Below are 26,154 nucleotides of genomic sequence, written 5' to 3'. Positions count from 1 at the left end.
CCTACCTGTTACCAACTGTTCGTCTAAAATTGTGAGCCATACGTTTGTGAATATTATAACGCCATCTATGGCAAAGCGAAAAAAGTGGTCCAACTAAAACATTCATATTTCTCTACGTACTACACGAATATGTAATAAAAATGGGGGTTCCTGTTTAAAACAACGCAGTTCATATCCGTTTGACCTATGACAGCGCCATCTAGCGGCCAACCATAGCGCCATCTGGTTCCCCCTTCAAGCTAGACAAGTTTCATTCTTTTGACGCTTATTTCGTGAGATATTTGGCCCGGTCACGATGAATGGACCACCCTGTATAATCAGGGTGTCTCTCCCAAAAGTCGAGAGGCGCATTTCTTTATATGTTTTCTGAAACATACTTTCAGTTTCGTTTGTGCAGTATATATCAGGAATCAACTCAAACAAATAGTGCTCATCATGTCTCTCATGCCGACGAAAAGCGTCAGTTTGTTTACGTGCGCACTGCGCACTGGGTAGAGCGGTCCCATGTTAGTCTAGTGCGATATTTGTTTTATCGCTTGGTATTAAAACGGACAGTAAAACTCTAACAGGAATCAGGAAACCATTAGCGACGGCACTGCCCTGGCCCTTGCTGAAGCTGCCGCCAAAGATGCAACGCTGCTGAGTCACTGCCGGATTCCTCCATGTCCTTCATGTTTTACTGTCCCTGTTAATATACATCGACAAAACGAATATCGTACTACAGTAATTTTGGAGCACTATATTGAATGTGTAGGCAAAATGCCTCTTAAAAAGTGATTTTGACACTGGTCGTCTCATGAAAGACTTGATGAGTAGCATTTGTTTGGGCTGACTCAAGCTACACGCTGCAAAACGAAATTGCAAATATCTGCCGAAACACCAGACCAATAACGTGATTTCCCTAAATCACTCCAGGCAAATGCCGACTTCCTTCCCCATCCTTCCCTATTCCGATGAGACCGATGACCACGCTGTCTGGTCTCCTTCCCCAAACCAACCAACCAACCAGACCAATAATATTTCCTTTCTCTTTACCAAACACATCAACGTGTGCCATGTGTCACCGATTTCTGTACAATGAATTACCAGTGCTGCCAAAGAATGTTACCTTTGCAGAAAGACAACGTCTGTGATCTATGCGCGACGTGACATAACACCAACAGACTAAAGATTTAGGTGTAACAGTTACGAATAACATAAACTAGAACTATCACATAGCTTGTGTTGTGGGGAAATCGAATTCATGTCTGCGTTTTATTGGGAGAACACTTAGAAAAAACAGCAGGTCTACTAAAAAGACTGCCTACTCTATGCTTCTCCGTCCTCTTCTGGAGTAATACTGCGCGATATGGGATCCGTATCAGATAGGACTGACGAAGACATGGAATGACGTTCACAGGAGAACAGCTCGTTTTGTATGACTGGGAATTAGGGGAAAGAGTTTCACGAATATGATACAGGAGTTGGTGTGGCTATCACTAAATCATTGGTTCTTTTCGTTGTCTCAGGACCTATTCACGAAATTCGAGTCACCAAATTTCTCCTTCAGAAACGTAAGTAATTTGTTGGCGCTCATCGATAAGAGGGGCAATTATCACTGCGAAAAAATTACAGAAATCTGACCTCTCTCGGAGAGATTGAAGTGTTCGGTTTTCCCACGCGCTGTTTGAGAGTGGAATGGTAGAGAAATGGCTTGAAGGTGAACCCTCTGTCACGAACTTAATTGTGAGTTGTAGAGAAAAATAGAGTAGGTCGTGCGATAGTGGCTCACTCCAGTGTTTCATGAGCAATGAATTGGTCGACGAGGTCCGGTTTCATGGCCACTTTTGTTCGCCGGATCCGAGTCCGTTGGGGTTTTGGCTATGGGGAAATTCGTGTACGCTTCCATCGAAAATACTCAGACGTTACAGAAACCCGTGAAAAGTGTATGTGACGTTATGCGAATGAAGACAATTGTATTCGAAAGAGTGCGTGATTCACTGCAAGATGTTTGCAGGATGTGTCACTGAGACGCCCTGCTAATACTGCAGGACAGGCTGGTAGTTTAAGTTGTGGAAAGGGGCCAAAAGGAGCGGCTGTCAGTTACACTCGAACATGGAACCTTTTATTTTATCAAACATTACAAGAGCCGAGAAAAATTACTTTTTAAAAATGAAAAACACAGATTTAGTTTTGGAACTTAATTAGCGGCTGAATGCGTTGTTTGAGAGTGGAATGGTAGAGAAATGGCTTGAAGGTGAACCCTCATCAAGCACTTTACCAGACCCGCACACAACAGGGAGTTCAATGGAAGAATGTACAAGGTATTGGCGCCCACCACCGATCTCATGCCTTAAGGGAAAGACCACTTTAATTGAAAAATGTCTGAAAGCCAATAACTTAAAGCTCAACCAAAATCAGAAATTTAAAAGGCAAAGCCTTATCTTAAAACAGTTCCTTTATTAGGCGGGGGGACCAAAGAATCTGACACTTTAAGAGCAAACAACTTAAATAGCAAATCGGCTAAAGGCCCAACACTTAAGACTCAATAACATTAATTTTAAAAATGACTAAAGCTTTACGTAAAACAGTTCTTAAATTACGCTGAAGGCCTAAACCACCTGACACCTTAAGGGCAAAACAACCTTAATCAAAAAACGGCTAGAAGCCATAGAAGTACAAACAACAAGGACAAACGAGAAAAAGCAGTACACCCAAGGATGCTCAGAAGTTCCGAAGGTCGGATGACCTTCGCAGTCGGCGTAACGACAACCCAACCGCCCGCATCTCGTGGTCGTGCGGTAGCGTTCTCGCTTCCCACGCCCGGGTTCCCGGGTTCGATTCCCGGCGGGGTCAGGGATTTTCTCTGCCTCGTGATGGCTGGGTGTTGTGTGTGTTGTCCTTAGGTTAGTTAGGTTTAAGTAGTTCTAAGTTCTAGGGGACTGATAGACCATAGATGTTAAGTCCCATAGTGCTCAGAGCCATTTGAATTTGACAACCCAACCGACAGGCAGTCAACAGACCCACCGACAGGCTAACCTCCACTTCACCAAACCAGCACACAACAGGGAGTTCAATGGAACAATGTAGAAGTTATTGGCGTCCACAACCAATTATACATGGTGATTCAAAAAGAATACCACAACTTTAAAAATGTGTATTTAATGAAAGAAACATAATATAACCTTCTGTTATACATCATTACAAAGAGTATTTAAAAAGTTTTTTTTCACTCAAAAACAAGTTCAGAGATGTTCAATATGGCCCCCTCCAGACACACGAGCAATATCAACCCGATACTCCAACTCGTTCCACACTCTCTGTAGCATGTCAGGCGTAACAGTTTGGATAGCTGCTGTTATTTCTCGTTTCAAATCATGAATGGTGGCTGGGAGGGGTGGCCGAAACACCATATCCTTAACATACCCCCATAAGAAAAAATCGCAGGGGGTAAGATCAGGGCTTCTTGGAGGCCAGTGATGAAGTGCTCTGTCACGGGCTGCCTGGCGGCCGATCCATCGCCTCGGGTGGTTGACGTTCAGGTTTCATAACTAACCTTTTTCGTAGGACTCTCCATACAGTTGATTGTGGAATTTGCAGCTCTCTGCTAGCTCTGCGAGTCGATTTTCCTGGGCTGCGAACAAATGCTTGCTGGATGCGTGCTACATTTTCATCACTCGTTCTCGGCCGTCCTGAACTTTTCCCTTTGCACAAACACCCATTCTCTGTAAACTGTTTATACCAACGTTTAATACACCACCTATCAGGAGGTTTAACACCATACTTCGTTCGAAATGCACGCTGAACAACTGTCGTCGATTCACTTCTGCCGTACTCAATAACACAAAAAGCTTTCTGTTGAGCGGTCGCCATCTTAGCATCAACTGACGCTGACGCCTAGTCGTCAACAGCGCCTCAAGCGAACAAATGTACAACTAAATGAAACTTTATAGCTCCCTTAATTCGCCGACAGATAGTGCTTAGCTCTGCCTTTTGTCGTTGCAGAGTTTTAAATTCCTAAAGTTGTGGTATTCTTTTTGAATCACCCTGTACATTGAGCTGTGAAGCTACACACCATGCTGGACGGTGACAATGCGATGAGGAAAAGACACTGCCTGAACTTACGGCAACGGCCAGGGCAGGTAACTGGAACGTCAACGTCCACAAGGCAGAAGATTACGCTGGTGCACTTCAATTCAAATAAGCAAGTCCAGTTAAACTCCACCGGAGGGTGGCTAAAATTTACCAACTCGAAAACACATGATGTTGCTAGCACGAATATCCCAGCAGCTGACAACGAACTCCAAACGAGACGATGTGAACAGTCGCGACTTGCTGGTAGATTAAGTCAAAACTCAACTTTCATGTCCAGGACCGGTGAGCCACGAACCTCGTAGCAATGGGAACAGCACCACACACTCCGACACCACATCGAGGCCGCTAGCGGGCCCAACAAAACTACTCGCCGCAGAGATTTCCTCGATGCTCCACGCCAACCGTCCAACTGCACAGGCCCGGAAACAGTGCAAGGACCAAGTATACGTCAGCCGATGAGACGACCAACCGAACGACCAATCAACAGTCGTCCCATTCCAATCTCCCTCCGTCGGACAGTTCATGTGTGTCCCCAGCAGTCTGCGAGCACTGGCTGCCGGCGCCTCACCGGCGCTCCGTCCCCCGATTTCACTTCTGCTGCGTCCCGATTGCACTGCTGGTCCGTCCTGAACTGACTACCAGACACACGATGACCCGGAAATACTATCGGTCGCTCCAGAGATGGTACGACAGTGCGCTTATCGATACGCGCTGCTGCTGCCGCTCACGGGCAAGTAAGGCAGGAAGTTAGTGACGGCAGTAAGCGGAATAAGAAAACGAGGTGGCAGTACCGTAATAGAAGATGACAAACGATAAATGGGATAAAAGCGAGCTGTGCGCGGCTCAGACGTGATCTGTAATAACAGCATGCAGCTCCGTCTATAGTGTCTTCTATGTAAAAGACAGCTCGGAATGAGAGGATACATTAGCCAATATCACGAGGTATACGTATCATTAGGGGAACTTTTCTTCTTGTTTTGACCAATACCACACACTTTCTGAAGCACCTTGTACAACTGGAGCCGTAAGGAGGGGCCAGAAACGAAAGTTACGCAAGAACTGACCAAAAAAAAAAAACCGGTTCAGACGTGAGTTCTCCTATCTCTCGTTTTCGTAAGTAGTGCTTACGAGAATAAGCCGTAAGTCCTCCTACGGTCCTTGTTTGTAAAATCAGATTCCATTCGATTTTTGGCTTCTGTCACATTAGAGGCATTACTGTGTGCCAAACCTATCATAAATGAGCAGAAGATATAGGTGTTTGTGACCATTGCGTATGAGGCAACCCGTATAAAACCAGGTGTATTTGAATGGGTGCGTCGTTCACTGGGAAGGAGGGCTGCAGAATTTGTTAGCAAGCGAAGTAACCACATGAACCACGGCCTCCTAGTTCCACATAGCACGCACATAGCAATGAGACGACAGAGTGCTCCATGTCTGAATAGGTACTGATTGTCAGACATGTCATTATAGGGAAATTGCTTCTAGTTCTGACCAATACTACCACATCCAAAAACAAAGGATACTTTTTAAAACACTTTTTGTTTTACGCCAGGTAATTAATTTCCATTTGTGATGACCGTTAAACACGAACAATTGTGCAATAACCGAAAATAACGAGAATGGCACATAGATCTCGCATATACGACAACACTTCATCCGACTACAACTTTCTTTCACGAAACGTCTCAACTGAAACCTTTATATCTTATCTTGAAAACTGAGCAGCCATTTGACAAATATAGGTAACATATCGACATTGTGGAGCTGTTTAACGAAATAGCTGCTTTCATGTGCCAGGAGAAACAGTTGGAGAAAATCATTGATATGACTTCCCGTTAGGACATTTTGCGAGTTAAGACGAGCTTGCCTGCCGAATAATACACATTTGCTGATCTTTACTTCAATGAGACAAGTAAACCAATTTGCTTCGCACACTTCAACGACATAATAATTTTGGCCGGCCGAAGTGGCCGTGCGGTTAAAGGCGCTGCAGTCTGGAACCGCGAGACCGCTACGGTCGCAGGTTCGAATCCTGCCTCGGGCATGGATGTTTGTGATGTCCTTAGGTTAGTTAGGTTTAACTAGTTCTAAGTTCTAGGGGACTAATGACCTCAGCAGTTGAGTCCCATAGTGCTCAGAGCCATTTGAACCATTTTGGACCATAATAATTTGTTTGTTTCACTCAAAGCAATAGCTCTTTTTGGTTTTAATTCTAATTAACATTTTATGCAATATTAATAGTTTTTCAGGGGCAAATAAAATATATTTGTTTTGTTATACATCATTCAAAAGCAATGTATAGTAGGTCACCTACAGAATAAGATATACAGAAGCTTTCGTTAAACTTCCTTTTTGTTTAGAAACTTTATGCAGTTTGTCATTTATTTACTGGACTGGTATATTTAAAATCTTGTAATATTTTTCATAAATTTCATGTATTTAATACAGGGCCTCTATGATTAAATATCTGGTTTCGAAACGTTGTAGAAAGAGAACTACTGTTCCGAACGATGTCTAATTTGAACAGCATATTGCTGACGCGGGGGAAACGTCATGCAACCCATAAACCGAAACGAACATTTGACCAATAGATACTACTGTAAGCGTCAGAATACGCACACAAACAGATGCGCGGTACGCGGCTGTTCCTCAGTTTGCGTGCGAGACGCCAAACATGTCTGTCTCTATAAAGGATCGCTGGTAAAGCTCTTTTACAGGACGCTGACTGTGTGCCAGTATCCATGCAGAAGTTCCGGAAACTGAAAGCTATGAAAAAAGGCACTGAAACGATGCCTGCTCAGAGTCTGGAGAAAATGATTACAAAATTCGAGATTGCAATGTGGCAGAGGCGTGATAGTAGTTGACCCGACTTTTGCCGAAGATGTGGCCCCAGTATTGCAGGAGTGCCGAGTGAAATTGTGGAAACATGCAGTGCACAGCGAATTGCTATCCACTCAAATTCACCCATGTTCACGAGTTGCTTCCTGATGATCTGCGAGCTAGACGGATGTTTGCTCTGGAATTTCATGTTGGCATGGAAGGAAATAATGAAGGTCCATGTAACGTTCTATAAACAGCCGGAGCCCGTTCCCATGGACATGATAATACACAGAGCTGCAGGATATGGGCAACGAAAAATCTGCACCCACTCAACGGGTACCACTTCATTCTACCAAAGCGATTGTGTGGTTGCGGGTTGACGGTCTGGCTACCGTGGGGCTTTATTTTTTCGAGGGCTTTAGTAGTGCGGATCCTGCTCATCAGTGGTCAATGCTATGAGGGTGTATTGAGCACCAAAGTGATTCCAACCCTCCAACAACGTCGATGAGTTGGTAGGATCACTTTTATGCAAGATCAGCCACCATTTCGCTACAGCCTGGCCGTCCATATCAGGTGATATTAATGCGTGTGACTTCTAGCTGTGGGGTTACATTAAAGATGTTGCGTTCAGCGCTCTAATTGAGAACATACCTGAAGTTGAAAGAACGCACTGCGCAAAACATTTTCAATGTGATCCCTGAGACACTTTTGACAGAAACGGAGGGCAACATATTGAACATGACCATCCAGCCGTCATGCGCTGTTGCCAGTTTTCGGTGTGCACTCAGCCTCGTGATGCCAGTTGAGGAGCTACTCGACCGAATAGTAGCGGCGCCGGTCAAGAATACCATCATAACGACCGGGAGAGCGGTGTGCTGACCACACGCCCCTCCTATCCGCATCCTCCTCTGAGGATGACATGGCAGTCGGATGGTCCCGGTAGGCCACTCGTGACCTGAAGACGGAGTGTTTTTTTTATATATTAATGTTGCTTCCTACAGAATCAGGAAACTTCTATGTATAGAAAATCTCCTCATGGGATGGCATAGAGGGGTGTCGGTGGTAGTTGGGGGAGTTGGGGGGAGGGGGAGAGGAAGGTGCCAAGCGTGCAGGATCACCTCTGTGTGAATGTGTGCTCAAATCCTGCCCAGTCACACTAACGGAAACCAAAAGTTCAGGGAGTGAAAACGAAACAGGCATGGAAGATACGAGGGTAACCCCAAATGTAAGGTCTCCTATTTTTTTATAAGTACATAGACCTGTTTATTTCTGCAATGGTTTACATCACTTTACAGATTGAACATTTAGCTATTTTTCTACATAATCATTTCGTCGATGCATTTTATGTATCCCCATGTCATACCAGCTCGCCGTCATGCTGACGTGATTGTAGCTTGGTCTCAGGTGGAAAGTGGTATGCCCAGGTTTCCTTACCTGAGACAACTGAGTCCAGAAAGTGGTCCTGTTCGGTTGTAAGGCGGTGAAGAAATGCGCGGGAAGCATCAACTCATTGCCGCATGTGGTCCTCAATCAGCTTGCGTGGCACCCATCTTGCGCACACCTTCCGGTAGTTCAATGTTTCCGTTAAAATTCTGTGAGCGGTGCTTCGGGAAACCTCAGGAACCAACGTGCAGAGATCATCCAGGGTGATCCGCCGATCTTCACGCATGCTTTGCTCCACCTTCAACACTGTCTCCTCAGAAATTGACGGTCTCCCGCTTCTTTGTTTATCGTGAATTTCGGTCCGACCACCTACACCACTTTCCGAACATTTTTGACATCATGCACGACTCACCATATACTTCCTTCAATTGGCGATGGATTTCGATCGGCGCAGTGCCATTTGCGTTCAAAAATCGAATAACTCCGCGCAATTCGCACTTGGCGGTAACACCCAATGGAAGTTCAATTCTCAGCGGCTGGCAAGACTTAGCGCCTCAGCGCGACGTGCGCATATTTACACACAGCGCATGAAGCACTCTTCATAACAGGGTGACCAATTGCCACACAAACAGAGTTCTGTACTTATAAAAATATAGGAGACCTTACTTTTGGGATTACCCTCGTTTTCCACTCACCCTGCGACATGCACCCTGTTCACAGAATCTTTACACAGGACAGATGATGTAAGTAGGTTTGCCTATAGTACATGAAACACTCTCGGTGCACGTTTTATTTTTCCAAACCCGTATTGTCAGTAGCTTGTTTCAAACAGATTCCTCTGATTTCATGATTCCTTACACGTGCTTAGTAGGCTGTTTCTGTGAATTTTTCTTTAGAATATAAGTAACACAACGTAACTAGTCACAAGAAATTCTTTATGAAGCGTTTTGGAGGCTTTTCAAGATCATAAGATGGCACTTCCAATCGGTAGTTCTCAAACTGATCTTTACAGACTAGCCCTCTTCTATCTTGACCATAAATATTGTAGTTGAAGGACAACCTGTGCACATAAGGTTTTCGAAGTCAATACGAAGAATTTCTCAAAACATTCGAAAAAATCATGTTTGAAATTTTGCAGATGCTTAAGCACTGGAACAAAAAATGTCGCTCTGGTACACCGAAACGGCCATAATTAAGGAAGTAACGTTACAATATCGTATTTACTAAGGCGCTGCTTCGACTCCCGATATGGGCACTTCATTTTAATTTTCATTGGAATCAACATTTATTACAAAAATGTCATTTTTAACAAAGGAACACTCATGTCAAAAATAAATTTGTTATCGAAATACTCGTTCCATCTTTAATAACTAATTTTACCTAAAAATGGGTATTCAGAATGAATTACAATTAGGTACAAAAATCTTAAACAGCTAACAGAAAATTAAACACTTTTTCACTTCTGTAGATTACGAAAAAAACCTAGATCGAGAAGCTGGATTGGCAGAACAAGTAGTAGTAGTAGTAGTAGTAGTGGTAGTATTAGAAGAATAAGAAGAAGAAGAAGCATATTAAAAGCAAACGATATTTCCAAAAATATTTAGTTTACTGTAAATATCCTCTTTTTTATGAAATTGGCAATTAAAAATGAAAATATAATTTCGATTAAAAAGTTACGGTGCAGGTCAAAGTCGGTTAAATAACATTTCAATGTGATAATAAATACTAAACTCAAATAAAACTCAAATATGCATGCAGTGGGAATGGAACCATCTACCTCTTCATTATAGCATTAAAACGTTATACGCTCACCTATTGGCGCTTCTAATAACTGTATTGGAAGTTTTTGTACTCTGCATGACTCGAAGTCGTCTAATTTTGAAAGTCAATTTTTAAGAGTGTTTTGGACATTGCATTGTACTCTTTCAGGAAATTAATGTCCGCACACTGTCGGTGAAATCCTGTAAGTATAAAGAAAATCCCTATGTGTGCCTTTGTCAGATGCCTTGCCTCTGGGAAACCAACATTCTCGACATATCTAGAGACTCTTATCATTTTGACTGCAAAATGGTTTTCAGTTGTGTGATATCACTGCGAAACACGACCTAAAGTAAAGAAAAAATAGTTAAATTGCTGTCCCAAACCACTACAATTCGACCACCAAAACGATCGTGTTCGGCCGTTTTCCTACGAGCATTACGCGTCCCCATCTCTCGCAGCACGAGGGTACTTGAAGCATCCAGGAACAGTGACGAATGCGATTTTTTCTGTGATTCACGTGTTATGATACGCGGACCTCCAAATCCTTGAGCGCGATACATTTAACAGTCAACGTTATTGTGAGACTGTGCTCCCGATGTGCGTCTTTTCAGGGATACATTCCGCAATGATTTCATTTTCGTGGAGAAGAACGGGCGACCTCGTCGAACAGCGCCTACATTATGTTCGGATAACGGACTGACCTGCCCATTCCGACAACTTAAATCCCAACTTACTGGTGGAGGAAAGAAACGACCTCTTCACAGACACTGTGGCCAGCATGGGAGCTTGGGGCAGAACATGCATTGCTTTTTATGATGTCCTGGGGACCATCATAAATAGCGTGACTGCAAAGTAATTATTGTCCGGGATTAAAAATATACAGGGTGGCGCACGAAATGTGTTACCAATTGTTTCTTTGACAATTTACGACGCACATTAGATATCCCCCTGGGATCTCTACAGCAGTACCAGCAGAGCTTGGAAAAACAAATGAGTTACCAAATGACGTGTAATTCACGATACTGCCGCTAGGAGACTTACTGCAGCAATGGCTGACAATGGAAGACAGACGACACAGCAACGATCGGCAGTTGTGTTACTTTTTCATGAAACGAAAAGCCTTGTTGTGTCTCAGAGGTGTTTTCGACAAAAGTTTAAAACACGATGGGTTCCTTGCAAGAAGACCATCCACAGGTTGTACGATAAATTTGTACAGCAAGGAACAGCATTGGAAACGAAGTGACCTCGGCCTAAGCCTGTTTGTTCGCCGGAGAATATTGAAGCGATACGACTTGCTGTACAGAGAAGTATCGGGAAATCGTGTAGAAAGGCAGCAGTGCAACTGGGAATATCCAGACGCTCCGTTCAACGCATTCTTAAAAGTGACCTCCATATCTACCCATACAAGGTGACCTGTGCACAGAAGCTCACAGAAGAACACAAGCAGCAGAGACTACTGTTTGCTCAGTGGGCGGATGATAGGGAAGAAACTCTCGACAACGTTTGGTTTTCAGACGAGGCACATTTTCATTTAGACGGTGTGGTTAACAAACAAAATCTATTTTGGGCCACTGAAAACCCACAAGTGCTTCATGAACGACAACATTATGCTCCGAGGATTACAGCTTGGGCAGCAATTTCCAGTCACGGACTTATTGGACGCTTTTTCTTTGAAGAAACTGTGAACAGCGAGCGTTATTTGAGCGTGCTTCGCAATAGCTTCACTCCACAGCTTCTTGGTACTGCCTTGCCCTTCAACACGCAGTGGTTCATGCAAGATGGAGCAAAGCCACATACTGCAAACACTGTGTTGGAGTTTTTACACCAGTGTTCGTTTGAAGGAAGTCAGGAAACGAAATGGTGGACATATTGAGCATGTGCTGAGTTAGAACAAATCTCCATGGGCGGCTCTTCATTGTAGTACATGTTCCATTCAGATTGTATTGACAATAAAGTTTATATTCGAAAACAAAATGGTAACACATTTCGTGCACCACCCTGTAGTTTTTCGCCTCATTGCGTATTTCTTTGTTACCTTTTGTGCGGTATTGTAGCAGTTCGTTCTATGTAGGGTCCAAGTCTCGTCGAGAGAGAGAGAGACCAGTGCACTTTCAAAAGCAAGTCCGCGGAAATCCGGTGAAAACAGTACTCTCAACGCCTTTATTTTACCATCAACCACTTCGCCCAGTTGACCTACTGAACTCTCGGGTTACAACATAAACACATATATTCTTTCTCCTCCCCCCTTCTCCCTCTTTTTCACATACGCTTACCCCCCCGACTCACACACACACACACAGGTAGATAGAAAGAGGGAGACAGATTTTCCGCTGGCACTGGCACGATGGCAATACTGTAATTAATAAAATACTGTACTTGTCTACCTCACAGTTTCACATTTGTCGGTGATAAAAATAAATCATACCTCGATAACGAATGAGGCTGAAAGATCCCACACGACTGATACTGTACTGAATCGCTGATTTTTTTTATGTAAGATTCTGAGGAGTCGAATATGATAAAATAATGTTCCAATTCAGTATTACATATTCAAACGAAGTACTATGTAAGTAATCCTGTATAATAGCCATTATCTAGGAGGTGTGTGTTTATTGTTTTTTAAGGTTTCTTTCCAAGTATCTGTTTTATATTCTCGAGCAATTAAGTATAAATCACACACTAATGTGGAGGTCTGGCTCTAAATCTATGGACAGTGATAAAGTTTCTGGTTCTGTCACAAAAGCAATTTTTTTAAGGGAATCCTATACGCCAATGACAGCTACCTATGAATCCTGCTGACGACGTCGGTAATATTTGTGTCTTCAGGCTGTGTCAAGCAACAGTCAGGATTCACATCTAAATATATTTCAGTCTTTGCACATTGGTTCCCTGTGTTCGTAATTTAATGTATTTTGACCAGCTGAGGGCATCCTTCAGAGATTTATCGGCTTCGGTTATTATAAGTTCTCAATTCAAATCTGCGAGGAGAACAGTTCTATGATCAGGAAACAAAACTTTACTTGGTTCAAATGGCTCTAAGCACTATGGGACGTAACATCTGAGGTCATCAGTCCCCTAGAACATAGAACTACTTAAACCTAACTAACCTAAGTACACCACACACATCCATGCCCGAGGCGGGGTTCAAACCTGCGGCCGTAGCAGCAGCGCGGTTCCGGACTAAAGCACCTAGAATCGCTCGGCCATAGGGGCCGGCAAATTTTACGTGTCCAAGTTCATCCAGAATATCACAGAATATCATTTCTGCCCTCGCTGAAGTTTGTAACTGGTTCCAGATATTATTGTTGTGCGGAATAACTATTTATTGTCTTTATTTTGAAATCAGTTCAAAATAATTGTGTTTGATGACATTGGTTGGCTACGCTCGATTTTGGAGCTCTGATGGTTCCCTGATCAGGCCCCTAGGATATTAATACAATATCAGTACAGTCATCTGTATAACCATTAATCTGATAAATACAGATTACGAATGATACGAATCAATTTAGACATCTATCAACCGTTGTTACCTGAACCAGATCAGACATATCTTGAGATTTTAATCGTTCCCTCCGCGTTCACACTGCATTTTGTCTTCTTTCAGTTACGGCTTCGAACCGCACCGCTACTGCTGCTGCGACATCTTCCCGTGCCGACGTCACAGCTTCCCTACTCGTGGTGGCTGCCACAGTCTACATCGGGTTCTTCAGGTAGCCACCGGCGGCAGCACCGGCGCCCAGCAGGCAGTGAAGCCGCACGGGCTTCACGTGAGCCACAGAGAAGAATACTGAAATGTGAAAAGATTGGAGGGAGTAATTTGTACCTAATGAAACGGACAATTTTTTCTGGAATCAGCGATGTGTATGATGAAAAAGAAACTTGTATACTGTGCTTTAAAATTATTTTAGTTTTAGAGGTCATTATGTATGTAGAACATTGATAAATGTAGATCCCAGTAAGTCCTTAAATCTATGATATAGGCATTGTGTAAATTAGTTGTTACACAAGCAATTCGCTATGCGTTATTACCTTTAGAGTTTGATGTTCGAAAATGTGATGCCAAGTTTATAAGATGTATGATATAAAACAATTATAGCTTCAGTTATAACGTAACCTTAAACTGATGTTTGTACAAGTAAATGAATATTGAAATTAAGGGGTAGCACCAGTATTGATTAATTTATTTTTTTGGTCTATTACTTTTGTTAGCAGCAACTGAATTCTTTTAAAGGTAATGAGCAACTATTTGACACTCAGAAAATGTTTTGAGGTGAAATACACCCAACAGTCACATACACATTTCGAAAACTTTCTCGAGAAAGTTGTAAGTAAAGATAAACATTCATTACGCAGTCACAGAGAAACCAATCTGAAAGCTAAATTTAAGAACTATAAGGCACGAAACGCTCCAAGATAACGGTAGTTCAAAACAGAACTCAACATATAGGTGCAAATGATTTCACATTGAAATATACGTTAACACGGTATTTACCTGAATTATTAAAGAAGAATAGACAGTTTCTGGGATGATTTTTAAAAAATCTTACATTATCAATGGCATAAGATACATTTATTAACTTTAATTTGGGAACAATAATTCAGAAATGAACCGGTCGAAACTGAAACCTACATCAGTCTTTTTAAACTGAGATCACATCATTCGATCTAGCCAGCTTTGAAACAGGACTACCTTTTTTTCTTTCTTTTCCATCTACTCACGGGACGCTGAAGGGTTCTTACAGGTAAGAAGCACGGAGTGTGGAGCGGCCCAGTCAACTTTGAATCACACAAGTGGTTGAAGAGCGACTTGGTGAGCATACACTGGCGCAGTCAAATGCGGATCGAACAAGTTCGGACCAATTAACCAGTTGTTGCCTATGCACTCTCATATGTATTCTGAAATCTGTGTCAACTATATTGAGTACTCTAACCGTGTTCCCTCAGTGACTCATACATGACTGTGGCCATTAATTTGATTTCCGCCCGTGGAGAAATAATCTTTTCCGAAAAAGTTGATAGGCAGAAATGAGATCATCGTTCTTACTGTGTTTCAGTTCTAATTGTCTCAACACGGGGAAAGGTCTGACGTCATCTGGGAGTAACGACTGCACGTCTGGTGACTGACAGTGCTGTAGCTTTCTACGAAGTAATGAGCCCACAATGGGTCTCGCAATGACTGGAACTTTTCATCTAAATGAATAAGCACTTCAGGTACAAGTGTTCTACTACTGCATCGTTAGGAAAAGGGTCAGCAGATGCATGGAGATTAACGTTTGATAAAAAAAGTATCTTGAAGAAAAAGGGTGATCAAATGAAGTCAGTCTGTTAATGACAGAGAAATGCATTCGTGTGAGAGGGGATCCAAATGCCAATGTAACTGATTCTCCCGCCAGTTGTACTGTCCGGCTACGAAGACGCTCTGTTACTATGCAGTTTATTTGTACGTAGATATCTACACAGGGGGGTGGGGGTGGGGGTGGGGGGAACCATACAAAGCAAACATCAACTTTTGAATGTGACAAAAGACAAAAGAAACATTAATCTAAATCACACATTATACACACTAGTGGGTCACAAGATACTGTAGATAGGACTACCGAGGTGTTACCGAACCAACATTAACTGACGTAGCAGGAATAACCACTTTAGCTACATATAAAGAGCGTTCATCTTCAGACATGCACAGTAACTAATACATGCACTTGACATGGTAAAGAGCAGTAGTAGAACACTTGTACCTGAAGTGCTTATTCATATAGATGAAAAACTTCCAGTCATTGCGAGAGCCACTGTAACAAGAATCCACTCATGAATCGCAAAAGAAATGAAATAACTAAATACGAAAATCATGAACACTGTCTTGAGGGAAATCACACAAGGTCTCATCACCACACTCTCTCCAGTGACTGTTAAAGTCAGACAGAAAAGCTAGACCAGCTTCCAGGAAACGGGAGACGAAAAACCTAGCATCCATTACTTCATGGTGCCCTAAGAAAAAAAGTGGGTCTAGCGTTGGCCAATCGCAACCCATGGCTGTTTGTTAGCATAGAAGGAAATAGGTAATTTTCGTTTTGTATCATCCTGCCTTCTGTTGAATCCGGAAAACTGTGTGACAAAATCATCAGTGACCAGTCAGAGCGCTTGGTTCGTTATTAGCCTATGAAACGAGAGGATATCGCTTTCCGATTTCCCACACCCTCTTCCCTTTCTCTTCTGAGAATTCTGAAATATCCGCCCAGACCAAACGAACACCAGAAGAACGTACAGTAAGCTTTAAACCTGCAGCAAGCGTGTCTGGCGTCGAGATGTCGCCACGTTATTAGGTGGGCACTGCTCTTCCATTGGAAAGCTGCTCGGTTCGGTTCTTTCTAATGGAAATGACCTTGTTGGACTCGTCACATGACAGCCAAGTGGAAAAACGGTGCCATGAAGCTACCCGCTATCATCACATTTATTGTGTGGAACGTGCCTACCATAGACTGTGATGAATAATGGCCCGGAAGACACAAGTGAAAACTGACCCGGCGGAAATCACACGAGATGGACACACTATCACTTTAATAAAATCTGAGTTGCTCTTTCCTTGCTATGTTAAGTGGGGCATCTGGCTGTACTGAAACGGTGGGATAAAGCCGCTTGCTGCTCTTTGGACTACAGTTACTTCTGCTGTGTTATCTCATTGTTCGTACCCTGAAACCGTTAGCGATAATTTGTTTCAAACGGAGCTAACGATTGATCTACATCTTACGAGTCAGCCAGAAGATAGACGGAAACGTTTTGTCCCTGCCACCGTTTGTAAAGAAAAATATGCAGTTGGATTTGTCACTAAAATCTCCAATAGTGAGGTAGACCCAAGTACTTTACTACATTTACTTTATGTGGGCAGGCATTGTCGAGCTGAATTCCCACGTTATCTGTTTGAAATAAAAGGTAACGAATGCAGCCCTGACGCCACTCAATATTACCTATTTCTTAGCACTTAACCATAATTTCATACAGTCACTCAATTATGCCATGTTCTGATGAATGAAATCATATTATAAACATGAAGGAGTTGTTTCCGAATCTGAAACTCAGTAATACGTCGATTGTATTTTTACAACCTCATTCAAGCATGGGCTCATACATTTTATACTTCTGTAGTTACAATAATTATCTGACAATGTACAACTTTCTTACAGGAAGTAACAAAGAAACTCATTCATTCCTTGACAGCACAGTGTGGTAACATTAACTCATTCATCAACGCATGCAAACATTTAGCATCACAGACTTCCCACTCACAGCTTCATTATGGATTTATTTAATGCAAGATACAGACAAAAATTTTAATCACACTACAAAGGCAAAAAAGAACATCGTCAATAATACAAATACAGCACATCAGACTACCGACTTCAAAAATCACTAGTAACAGGAAAAGGTTAAAAATACAATCGAACCCTTAATTAAACAATGGTAGCTGGTGAAAATACTTCATGAGTCACAGTTACTTATCTTGTGCAGTTCATTAAATTAATTAGAGGAGTTACTTAATTTAGTATAATATTTCATGTATATCTCCAATCAGGTGTGTTCTACACTCAAAGAAACAATGTTGAAAACCACAACAGAAAGACACAAAATATACTAATCCTAGCACAAATATAAGCATGTCTAGCTCGCCATAAAAACTATTCAAAATGGTTCAAATGGCTCTGAGCACTATGGGACTTAACATCTGAGGTCATCAGTCCCCTATAACTTAGAACTACTTAAACCTAACGAACCTAAGGCCCGAGGCAGGATTCGAACCTGCGAGCGTAGCGGTCGCGCGGTTCTAGACTGAAGCGCCTAGAACCGCTCGGCCACATCGGCTGGCGAAAAATTATTCACAAAAAGAAAGCGCTCAAGTGCTCTTTCAGTCGTCCTGAGATATCAAAGTTACTGAATCTTATTGGTCAAAACAACAAAATAAGTGGTAGACAGTAATTGTCAGTTTTTATTAAATTGCTGGGAGAGATGCATACGATCACTTAGTCTTATATATCATAATACTTTACTCGACACAGTTCACACACATGAAAATGGAGGCAAGTTTTCAAAACTTGGACTTTATCTTCTTGAATAAACTTAGAGGGCAGCTTGTGCAAGTTGTTTCCGCAGTTCTCCATCCTGATCGACTGTTCATCTGCAACAATGATGACGTTTTCTGGCTCTCTCGCGTTTCTCCACAACACCTATGCGACGTATCTCGTGGAAATCTATTGCAGACAAGCGACCAGATCATCGGAGCATCGTGAAGAGTCCAGCATGAGACGGATGAGAGCAACATGAGTAGCGGGCAGCCGCATCCCATAGATTCACTGCGCCCGACTTCACCGTTATTGACAGTTAATTTCAAGGAAACAGCACCAGTGATTAGGTGGCGTACTGAGTACCATTCGTAAGTCCAGGTGGCGGGTGGTGTGCACTGTCACATTGTATGTGCTATGAAGATGTTGTTATGCAGTTGTTGTACCAACTCAGAGTGTAGCTAACGCAGTGAAATTGTATCGCAAGCCGTACGCAGCCCACGCATGGGAGTACATTAGCATACACTTTTGATAGGTCCGACATTGTATTGACACTTGTCACAGGAAATAAGATCATATGCTTAAGTTTAGGTTTGTTAATATTTCACCATACTTCAGACCAGCCATTACCCCATGAATTTCGACGAGACAACCTACACCATTTCGTGATAAACAGCCCCACACCGTGGTAATTTCTCCCCCATACTTGATGCGGGTGCTTGGTACTTTTATTTCACTCGTTTTTCAGCTCTAAAACATATTATTTCCCGTTTGGGAGGACGAGATTAAGCTGCTTTCACCACTCCACGGAATTTTCGATCAGTCTTCAGTAGTTCATGATGGGTACTTCTTAGGAAACTGTAGTCTGACCTTATTTTTCGCACTTATCTTAGGTTTTCGAGAAGATCGCTCGCCATTCAGATCAATACCTTCTAAGCGACGTTGAACTGTCGAGGGATGGACCTTGACCCCTTGTTTTAGCTGTAGGTCACCACGTATTGCCCGGGCTGATTTGCTGAGATCATCCATCGAATGTCTTCGGATGATCCTGTCTTCATTTTAGGTAGCTTTTTGGGGCCGTCTACCTCGCCCATTGTTCTCCGTCGTCCCCCTTTTTTCTGAAGCCGGTCCCAGACACTTACAAGGTGTTTTGGGATGCCAAACGCCTTCGTAACGAAGGACTGAGCTTGGCCTTGACTCAGTGCCACTACTACAACTTGTCTGAAATCTTTTGAACATTATTTAGGTTTAGGCATTGCTGCAAGTAAATAAAAATATTACAGTTAGATTTGCTTTGTGTAGTTAAGTTCGCTGCAGTCTTTCCGTTCCACAAAATGCTTATGAGACCCTTGGAAACACTGTTTAAGGCTAAAGTCTACGGTTACCTGGACTTACCAATCAATATACGTAACCGGGGTGAGTCTTCTGTCTGAAAACAGGTTTGTTTTGATGCGACGCATAGATAAATATGCCTACCAACCTAGGTGGTTGGGTTGGGCTGTTTTGGGGGAGGAGACCAGACAGCGAAGTCATCGGTTTCATTGGATTAGGGAAGGACGGGGAAGGAAGTAGGCCGCGCCCTTTCAAAGGAACCATCCCGGCATTTCCTGGAGGAATTTAGGGATATCACGGAAAACCTAAATCAGGATGGCTGGACGCGGGATTGAATTGTCGTCCTCCCGAATGCATACCAACCTAGTACTTCAATTACAAAATACTTTTGTGCGATACTGTACATTCCCTAATTACTACTCCTTTCATTGTGGTCACCTATTAGTGTGGTGGAGATCGCCTCTGCTTTGGCTGTTTCACGAGCCAGTTAACCTAGTCACAACCGCCGACGGAACCGTAACCCTTTCATTATTCCCTCATTCTTGACTAAACCGCACATGATTCCGATACTCTTGTCAGTCCCATCCACACCTGTTCACTCCTTATATTCATATCTACCTATCTCATACGTATTGGTTGCTGTTACCCCGTTTGTACGTCTGGCATTGGTGATGGCCATTACCAAAATGACTCCTCCCACAACTTCTCTCTTACAGAAGTGGAACATATTCGTTCTGTTCCCATGGACCTTTATGCGATATACTCTCGCCCGTGTCATGTTCTGGCTCTTGAAGCAGTGTCTTAAATACTTTGACATCACCTTCACACTGTTCAGCAAATATGACGTGTTGAAGCTGCACTAGCAGTCACGTGTATGCTTATCAATTCTGCCAACAAAGGGTCACACAAGAATTCATTCTACTGGGTCATATGCTCAAAAAACAGTATAGGAGAAGCCAGACTGGTTGTAGTTTTGAAGCATATTAACCCCACGCTTTACCTTTACTTTGCACAGCTTCCAACCAATACGCTGGTAGAACAGATCGGCAAAACCGTTTGTGTGTCTCACTTTCAGTGGCTGGAGACTACATTCTCCAATTCTCAAGGCTGGTTCGCCTTCCAAATAAATACCCTTGACTCCCATTCTGTAGCTATTTGGCCTTTTGGGTGGTACTGAATACTGAAACTGTTCTAACAAAGCCCTTTGATGGATCCCATTACAAGAGTTTTCAAAGATTTCAGATTTTTGCACTGATAGGAACTGCTTATAGCCGAAGGTTTCCCACCATTATTTTGGACATATTTCGAATTATCACAATTTGGTCTGTCATTCCATATCTCCTCATGTCCCGAGTCGTTTTCATCGTACCTTCTACGTCCATCTTTATTCACACAAGCTCCATCACTCTCCGGTTATTCTAGGTGTTGGTCGAATCGGGACACATACTCACAGATCTTGCACGCATTTGCCCAGTGTCGTTTGAAATTTATCTTCCTAGAATTTAAGTAGTGATCTAACCTCATCAGTATCTGCGACTGGTGACTGAGTTTTCCAATCTACACCACTGGCCGTCTCAGTACATTTCTTCGTACTCTCTGTGAACTTAGCTTTCTTAAAAGGTTGATAACTGTATTTAACATGTGTTGCAGCACAAAAATCTGTTAGAGTTAAAACTTGTGCATCATGATCTGAAAGGCCATTCACCTTTTTGCTAACAGAATGCCCTTCTAGTAATGAGGAATGAACAAAAATGTTGTCTATGGTTGTTCTACTGTTCCCTTGCACTCTCATTGGAAAGAATACGGTTTACAAAGATTATATGAATTAAGGAGGTCTACCAGCATCCTTTTCCTTACACAATCACTTATACAATTAATATTGAAGTCACCACATATTTTCATACGCTTATGTCGTATGGTATTATTTTTTGGGGTAATTCTTCTGATTCAAAGAGGGTATTTTTGGCTCAAAAACGGGCTGTTCGAGCTATATGTGGTGTAAGTTCGAGAACCTCTTGTCGACCCCTATTCAATAGTCTGGGAATTCTGTCATTGCCCTCATACTATATATTTTCTTTAATGTCGTTTGTTGTTAGCAACATTGGCTTATTCCCAAGAGTTAGCAGCTTTAACTCAGTTAATACTAGGCAGAAATCAAATCTGCATGTGGAATGCCCTTCCTTGACTCCTGTGCAGAAACGAGTGCACTATTCTGCTGCATCCATTTTCAATAAGCTACCACAAGAACTCAAAAATCTTAGCAGTATCCCAAACAATTTCAAGTCGAAACTGAAGAGTTTCCTCATGGCTCACTCCTTCTATTCTGTCGAGGAGCTCCTGGAAGAGCTGAAAAATTAAGCTAATTCCAGTGTTACATTGTTGATTTTCTTTATTTTAACTTACGAATTATCGCCTGGATACCTTTCTTATATTTCATTTTATCTGTTTCTACTATCGTGTTATAATTTCATGAATTGACTCGTTCCATGACCATGGAGACTTCTCCTTAATTTGGTCCCACGGAACAATAAATAAATAAATATAAAGACAAGAATTTGTGGTCAGACGAGTGCAGGGTAATGTCAACAGCAGCAGAAAATGGTATAACAGGAGCAGGTTTCGTTATGAATAGGAAGATGGGGCACATAGTATGTTACTGTGAACAGTTCAGTGACAGGATTGTTCTTATCAGAATCGACAGAAAACCAACACCGACAACGATAGTTCTCGTATACCTGCCGGCGTCGAAAGCTGAAGATGAAGAGACAGAGGAAGTGTATGACGATATTGAAAGGGTAATACAGTATGTAAAGGGAGATGAAAATCTAATACTCATGGGGGCCACAGAGAAAGTGTATGACGATATTGAAAGGGTAATACAGTATGTAAAGGGAGATGAAAATCTAATACTCATGGGGGCCACAGAGAAAGTGTATGACGATATTGAAAGGGTAATACAGTATGTAAAGGGAGATGAAAATCTAATACTCATGGGGGCCTGGAATGCAGTTGTATGGGAAGGAGCAGAAGAAAAGGTTACAGGAGAATAAAGACTTGGGACAAGGAATGAGAGAGGAGATAAACTAACTGACTTCGGTAACACGTTTCAGCTAGTAATAGTGAATACCATGTTCAAGAATCACAAGAGGAGGAGGTACACTTGGAAAAGGCCGGGTGATATAGGAAGATTTCAGTTAGATTACATCATGGTCAAATAGAGATTCCGAAATCAGATATTGGATTGTAAGGCGTACCCAGGAGCAGATATAGATTCAGATAGCAATATAGTGGTGACGAAGAGTAGCCTGAAGTTTAAGACATTAGTCATGAAGAATCAATACGCAAAGAAGTGGGGTGCGGACAAGATATGCTTACGAGATGACGAGATACGCTTAAAGTTCTCTAAGGCTATAGTTGCAGCAATAAGGAATAGCTCAGTAGGCAGTAGAGCTGAAGAGGAATGGACATCTGTAAAAAGGGCCATCACAGCAGTTGGGAAGGATAACGTAATTACAATGAAGGTAACTATGAAGAATCCATGGGTAACAGAAGAAATACTTCAGTTGGCTGATGAAAGGAGGAAGTACAAAAACTTTTCGGGAAACTCAGGAATAAAGAAATACAAGTGGCTAAGGAATGAAATAAATAGGAAGTGCAAGGAGCTAAGACAAAGTGGCTGCAGGAAAAATGTGAAGACATCAAAAAAGAAATTACTGTCGGAAGCACAGACTCAGCATACAGGAAAGTCAAAACACCCGTCGGTGACACTAAAAGCTAGGGTAGTAACATTAAAAGTGCAACGGGAATTCCACTATTAAATGCAGAGGAGAGAGTGGATAGGTGGAAAGAATGCATTGAAAGCCTCTATGAGGGGGAAAATTTGTCTGATGTGATAGAAGAAGAAACAGGAGTCGATTAAGAAGAGATAGAGGATCCAGTATTAGAATCAGAATTTAAAAGAGCTTTGGAGGACTTAACGTCAAATAAGGCAGAAGGTATAGAAAACATTTCATCAGAGCTTCTAAAATCATCGGGGAAAGTAGCAACAAACGATTACCCACGTTGGTGTGTAGAATGTGTGAGTCTGGCGACATACCATCTGACTTTCGGAAAAGCATCATCCACACAATTCCGAAGACCGCAAGAGCAGACAAGTGTGAAAATTATCGCACAATCAGCTTAACAGATCATGCATCCAAGTTGCTTACAAGAATAATATGCAGGAGAATGAAAAAGAAAATTTAGGATGCGCTAGATTACGACCAGTTTGGCTTCAGGAAAAGTAAAGGCACGGGAGAGGAAATTCTGACGTTGCGGTTAATAACGGAAGCAAGACTAAAGAAAAAGGATGACACGTTCGTAGGATTTATCGATCTTGAAAAAGCGTTCGACAAAGTAAAATGATTCAAGATGTTCGTAATTCTGAAAAACGGTAGGGGTCTATACAATATGTGCAACAGCCAAGAGGGAATAATGAGAGTGGACGACCAAGAAGAAAGTGTTCGGATTAAAAAGGGTGTACATAGGGATGTAGTCTTTCGCCCCTACTATTCAATCTGTACATCGAAGAAGGAAGGATGAAAATAAAAAAAGGATTCAGGAATGGAATTAAAATTTAAGGTGAAAGGATATCAATGATAAGGTTCACTGATGGCGTTGCTATTCTGAGTGAAAATGAAGAAGCATTACGTGGTCTGTTGAGTGGAATGAACAGCCTAATGAGTAGAGAATGTGGACTGAGAGTAAATAGAAGAAAGATGAAGGTAATGAGAAGTAGTAGAAATGAGAACAGCGAGAAATTTAACATCAGGATTGATGGTCACGAAGTTAATGAATTCTGTTACCTAGGCAGCAAAATAACCAATGACGGACGGAGCAAAGAGGACATCAAAAGCTGACTAGTTATGGCAGCAAAAGGCATTCATGGCCAAGAGAAGTGTATCAAATATCGCCCTTAATTTGAGGAAGAAATTTCTGAGAATGTACGTCTGGAGTGAATCATGGACTGTGGGAAAAGCGGAACAGAAGAGAATCGAAGAATTTAAGATGTGGTGCTACAGACGAATGTTCAAAATTAGGTGGACTGCTAAGGTAAGGAATGAGGAGGTTCTACGCAGAATCGGAGAGGAAAGGAGTATGTGGAAAACACTGACAAGGAGAACTGAGAGGATGATAGGACATCTGTTAAGACCTCTGGGAATTACTTCCATGGAGCTAGAGTGAGCGGTATAGGCCAAAAACTGTAGAGGAAGACAGAGATTAGAATACATCCAGCAAATAATTGAGGACGTAGGGTGTAAGTGCTACTCTGAGATGAAGAGGTAAGCACAGGAGAGGAATTCGTGGCGGGCCGCATCAAACCAGTCAGAAGACTGATGACAAAAAAAACCTACAACTCCCGATTTAAACTGCCATTGAGAATGCTTAGTTTCACCATTAGAGACCCATGGCCATCATACGCATGAATCAGCAAGTCCTGTTTACGCATTTTAATCTCTACAGTGGTGGCATTTAGATTCATAAGACCAGCCATATTACTTGAAGTTTTATCAATAGCAAGTTGAGCAGTTTGAGAACGGCCTAAGTTGTGTATGTGCACCGGTGAATTCGGCCTGCAGATTCCTGAACACCGTTTCTGGTATGACAGGAGAATGAGCTGCGCCCTGTCCTGTATTTACGTCACAGCATGTGACATGTTCTCTACCGCCTCTGAGTCGACGTTAGAAACGTTCTCACTAGCGTTTGTACTGGCACTGGCTCATCTCACACATCTAATTTCGTTCTTATTGAACTGCTTTTTGAACAGTTGTGAGAATACACTTTATTTGTTTTGATTTGTACCTGCATACAGAATTACCTGTATAAAACGTCAAAATAAAGATACCAAACAAAGAAAAAAAACCGCAAAACCTACAAAACCTAATAGCTACACAGTGCTAATGCATTTCTCTCTTCTGCCATAGTTTCTCCAAAGCTAAATTTAAAAACCTTCACACTTTCTGACAAGGGAACACACAGTATACAAAAACACCCTAAAAACAAAAGAACGTTACAACACTTGAACGATATCCCTCAGACAACAAAGTACACAAGCACTTCAGATCAACACAATTCAAGCAACACGATGCAAGCGATGCCGTTGGACACAAAATGAACTGTACAGATCCTGGAATAAATACATCAAATTAAACATTCTACTTTATCTACCTGTTTCACAGAAGATAGAAGATTTCTGCATTTATACCGTACACACACACACACACGTGCGCGGGGTAGGAGAGGGGTGAGGGTCGGAATCTCTGTTTCCATACAAGAATGTCACTCTACATGAACATTAGGACAGTACGTACCAGCATAAAAAATCAAACTCATTATTAAATGTTCAAAGTGTACGAAATAACTTCCGTTGGAGTGTATACATGCTTCAGCTCGCCGTCGGACTGAACGCCACATGTCTCCAAGGAATAAGGTTTATGGCTTCAGAACCTTGACAATACAGTCGTCACAACTCATTCAAAATTACACCTTTAAAAGATTCTAATGCGATATCAAGTAGCTTCAGTCCTTGTGTTTCCTGCGATCAATGTAAAGAGCTCAAGAAAGTCAGATGTAAGTCATAATAAAGAGTTTGTTGACCCCCACGCGCAGTTAATTTTACACATTTTCTTCATGAGGAAAGTTTTCTGATATAGATGTCGCACCTTCATCTACTACTGGATATGCAAAAATG

The 26,154-nt window shown here is 42.1% G+C and overlaps 1 protein-coding gene across 1 annotated transcript in view; it reads left to right on the top strand.

The window, feature by feature from the left end:
• LOC126195763 (uncharacterized) overlaps positions 1 to 14,141 on the top strand; it is a 759,248-nt gene extending 745,107 nt beyond the window's left edge. The window contains exon 6 of the mRNA XM_049934390.1: positions 13,643 to 14,141. Within this exon, the coding sequence (XP_049790347.1) occupies positions 13,643 to 13,752 (110 nt within the window). The 3' untranslated portion in view covers positions 13,753 to 14,141. The remainder of the gene's footprint in view (positions 1 to 13,642) is intronic.
• Positions 14,142 to 26,154: the final 12,013 nt, after the last annotated feature.

The sequence above is a fragment of the Schistocerca nitens genome, chromosome 7 (genome assembly GCF_023898315.1).
Source record: "Schistocerca nitens isolate TAMUIC-IGC-003100 chromosome 7, iqSchNite1.1, whole genome shotgun sequence".
NCBI classification, from domain to species: Eukaryota; Metazoa; Arthropoda; class Insecta; order Orthoptera; family Acrididae; genus Schistocerca; species Schistocerca nitens.
Note: the sequence above shows the minus strand (reverse complement) of the source record. Positions and strands in the feature narration are given on the sequence as shown.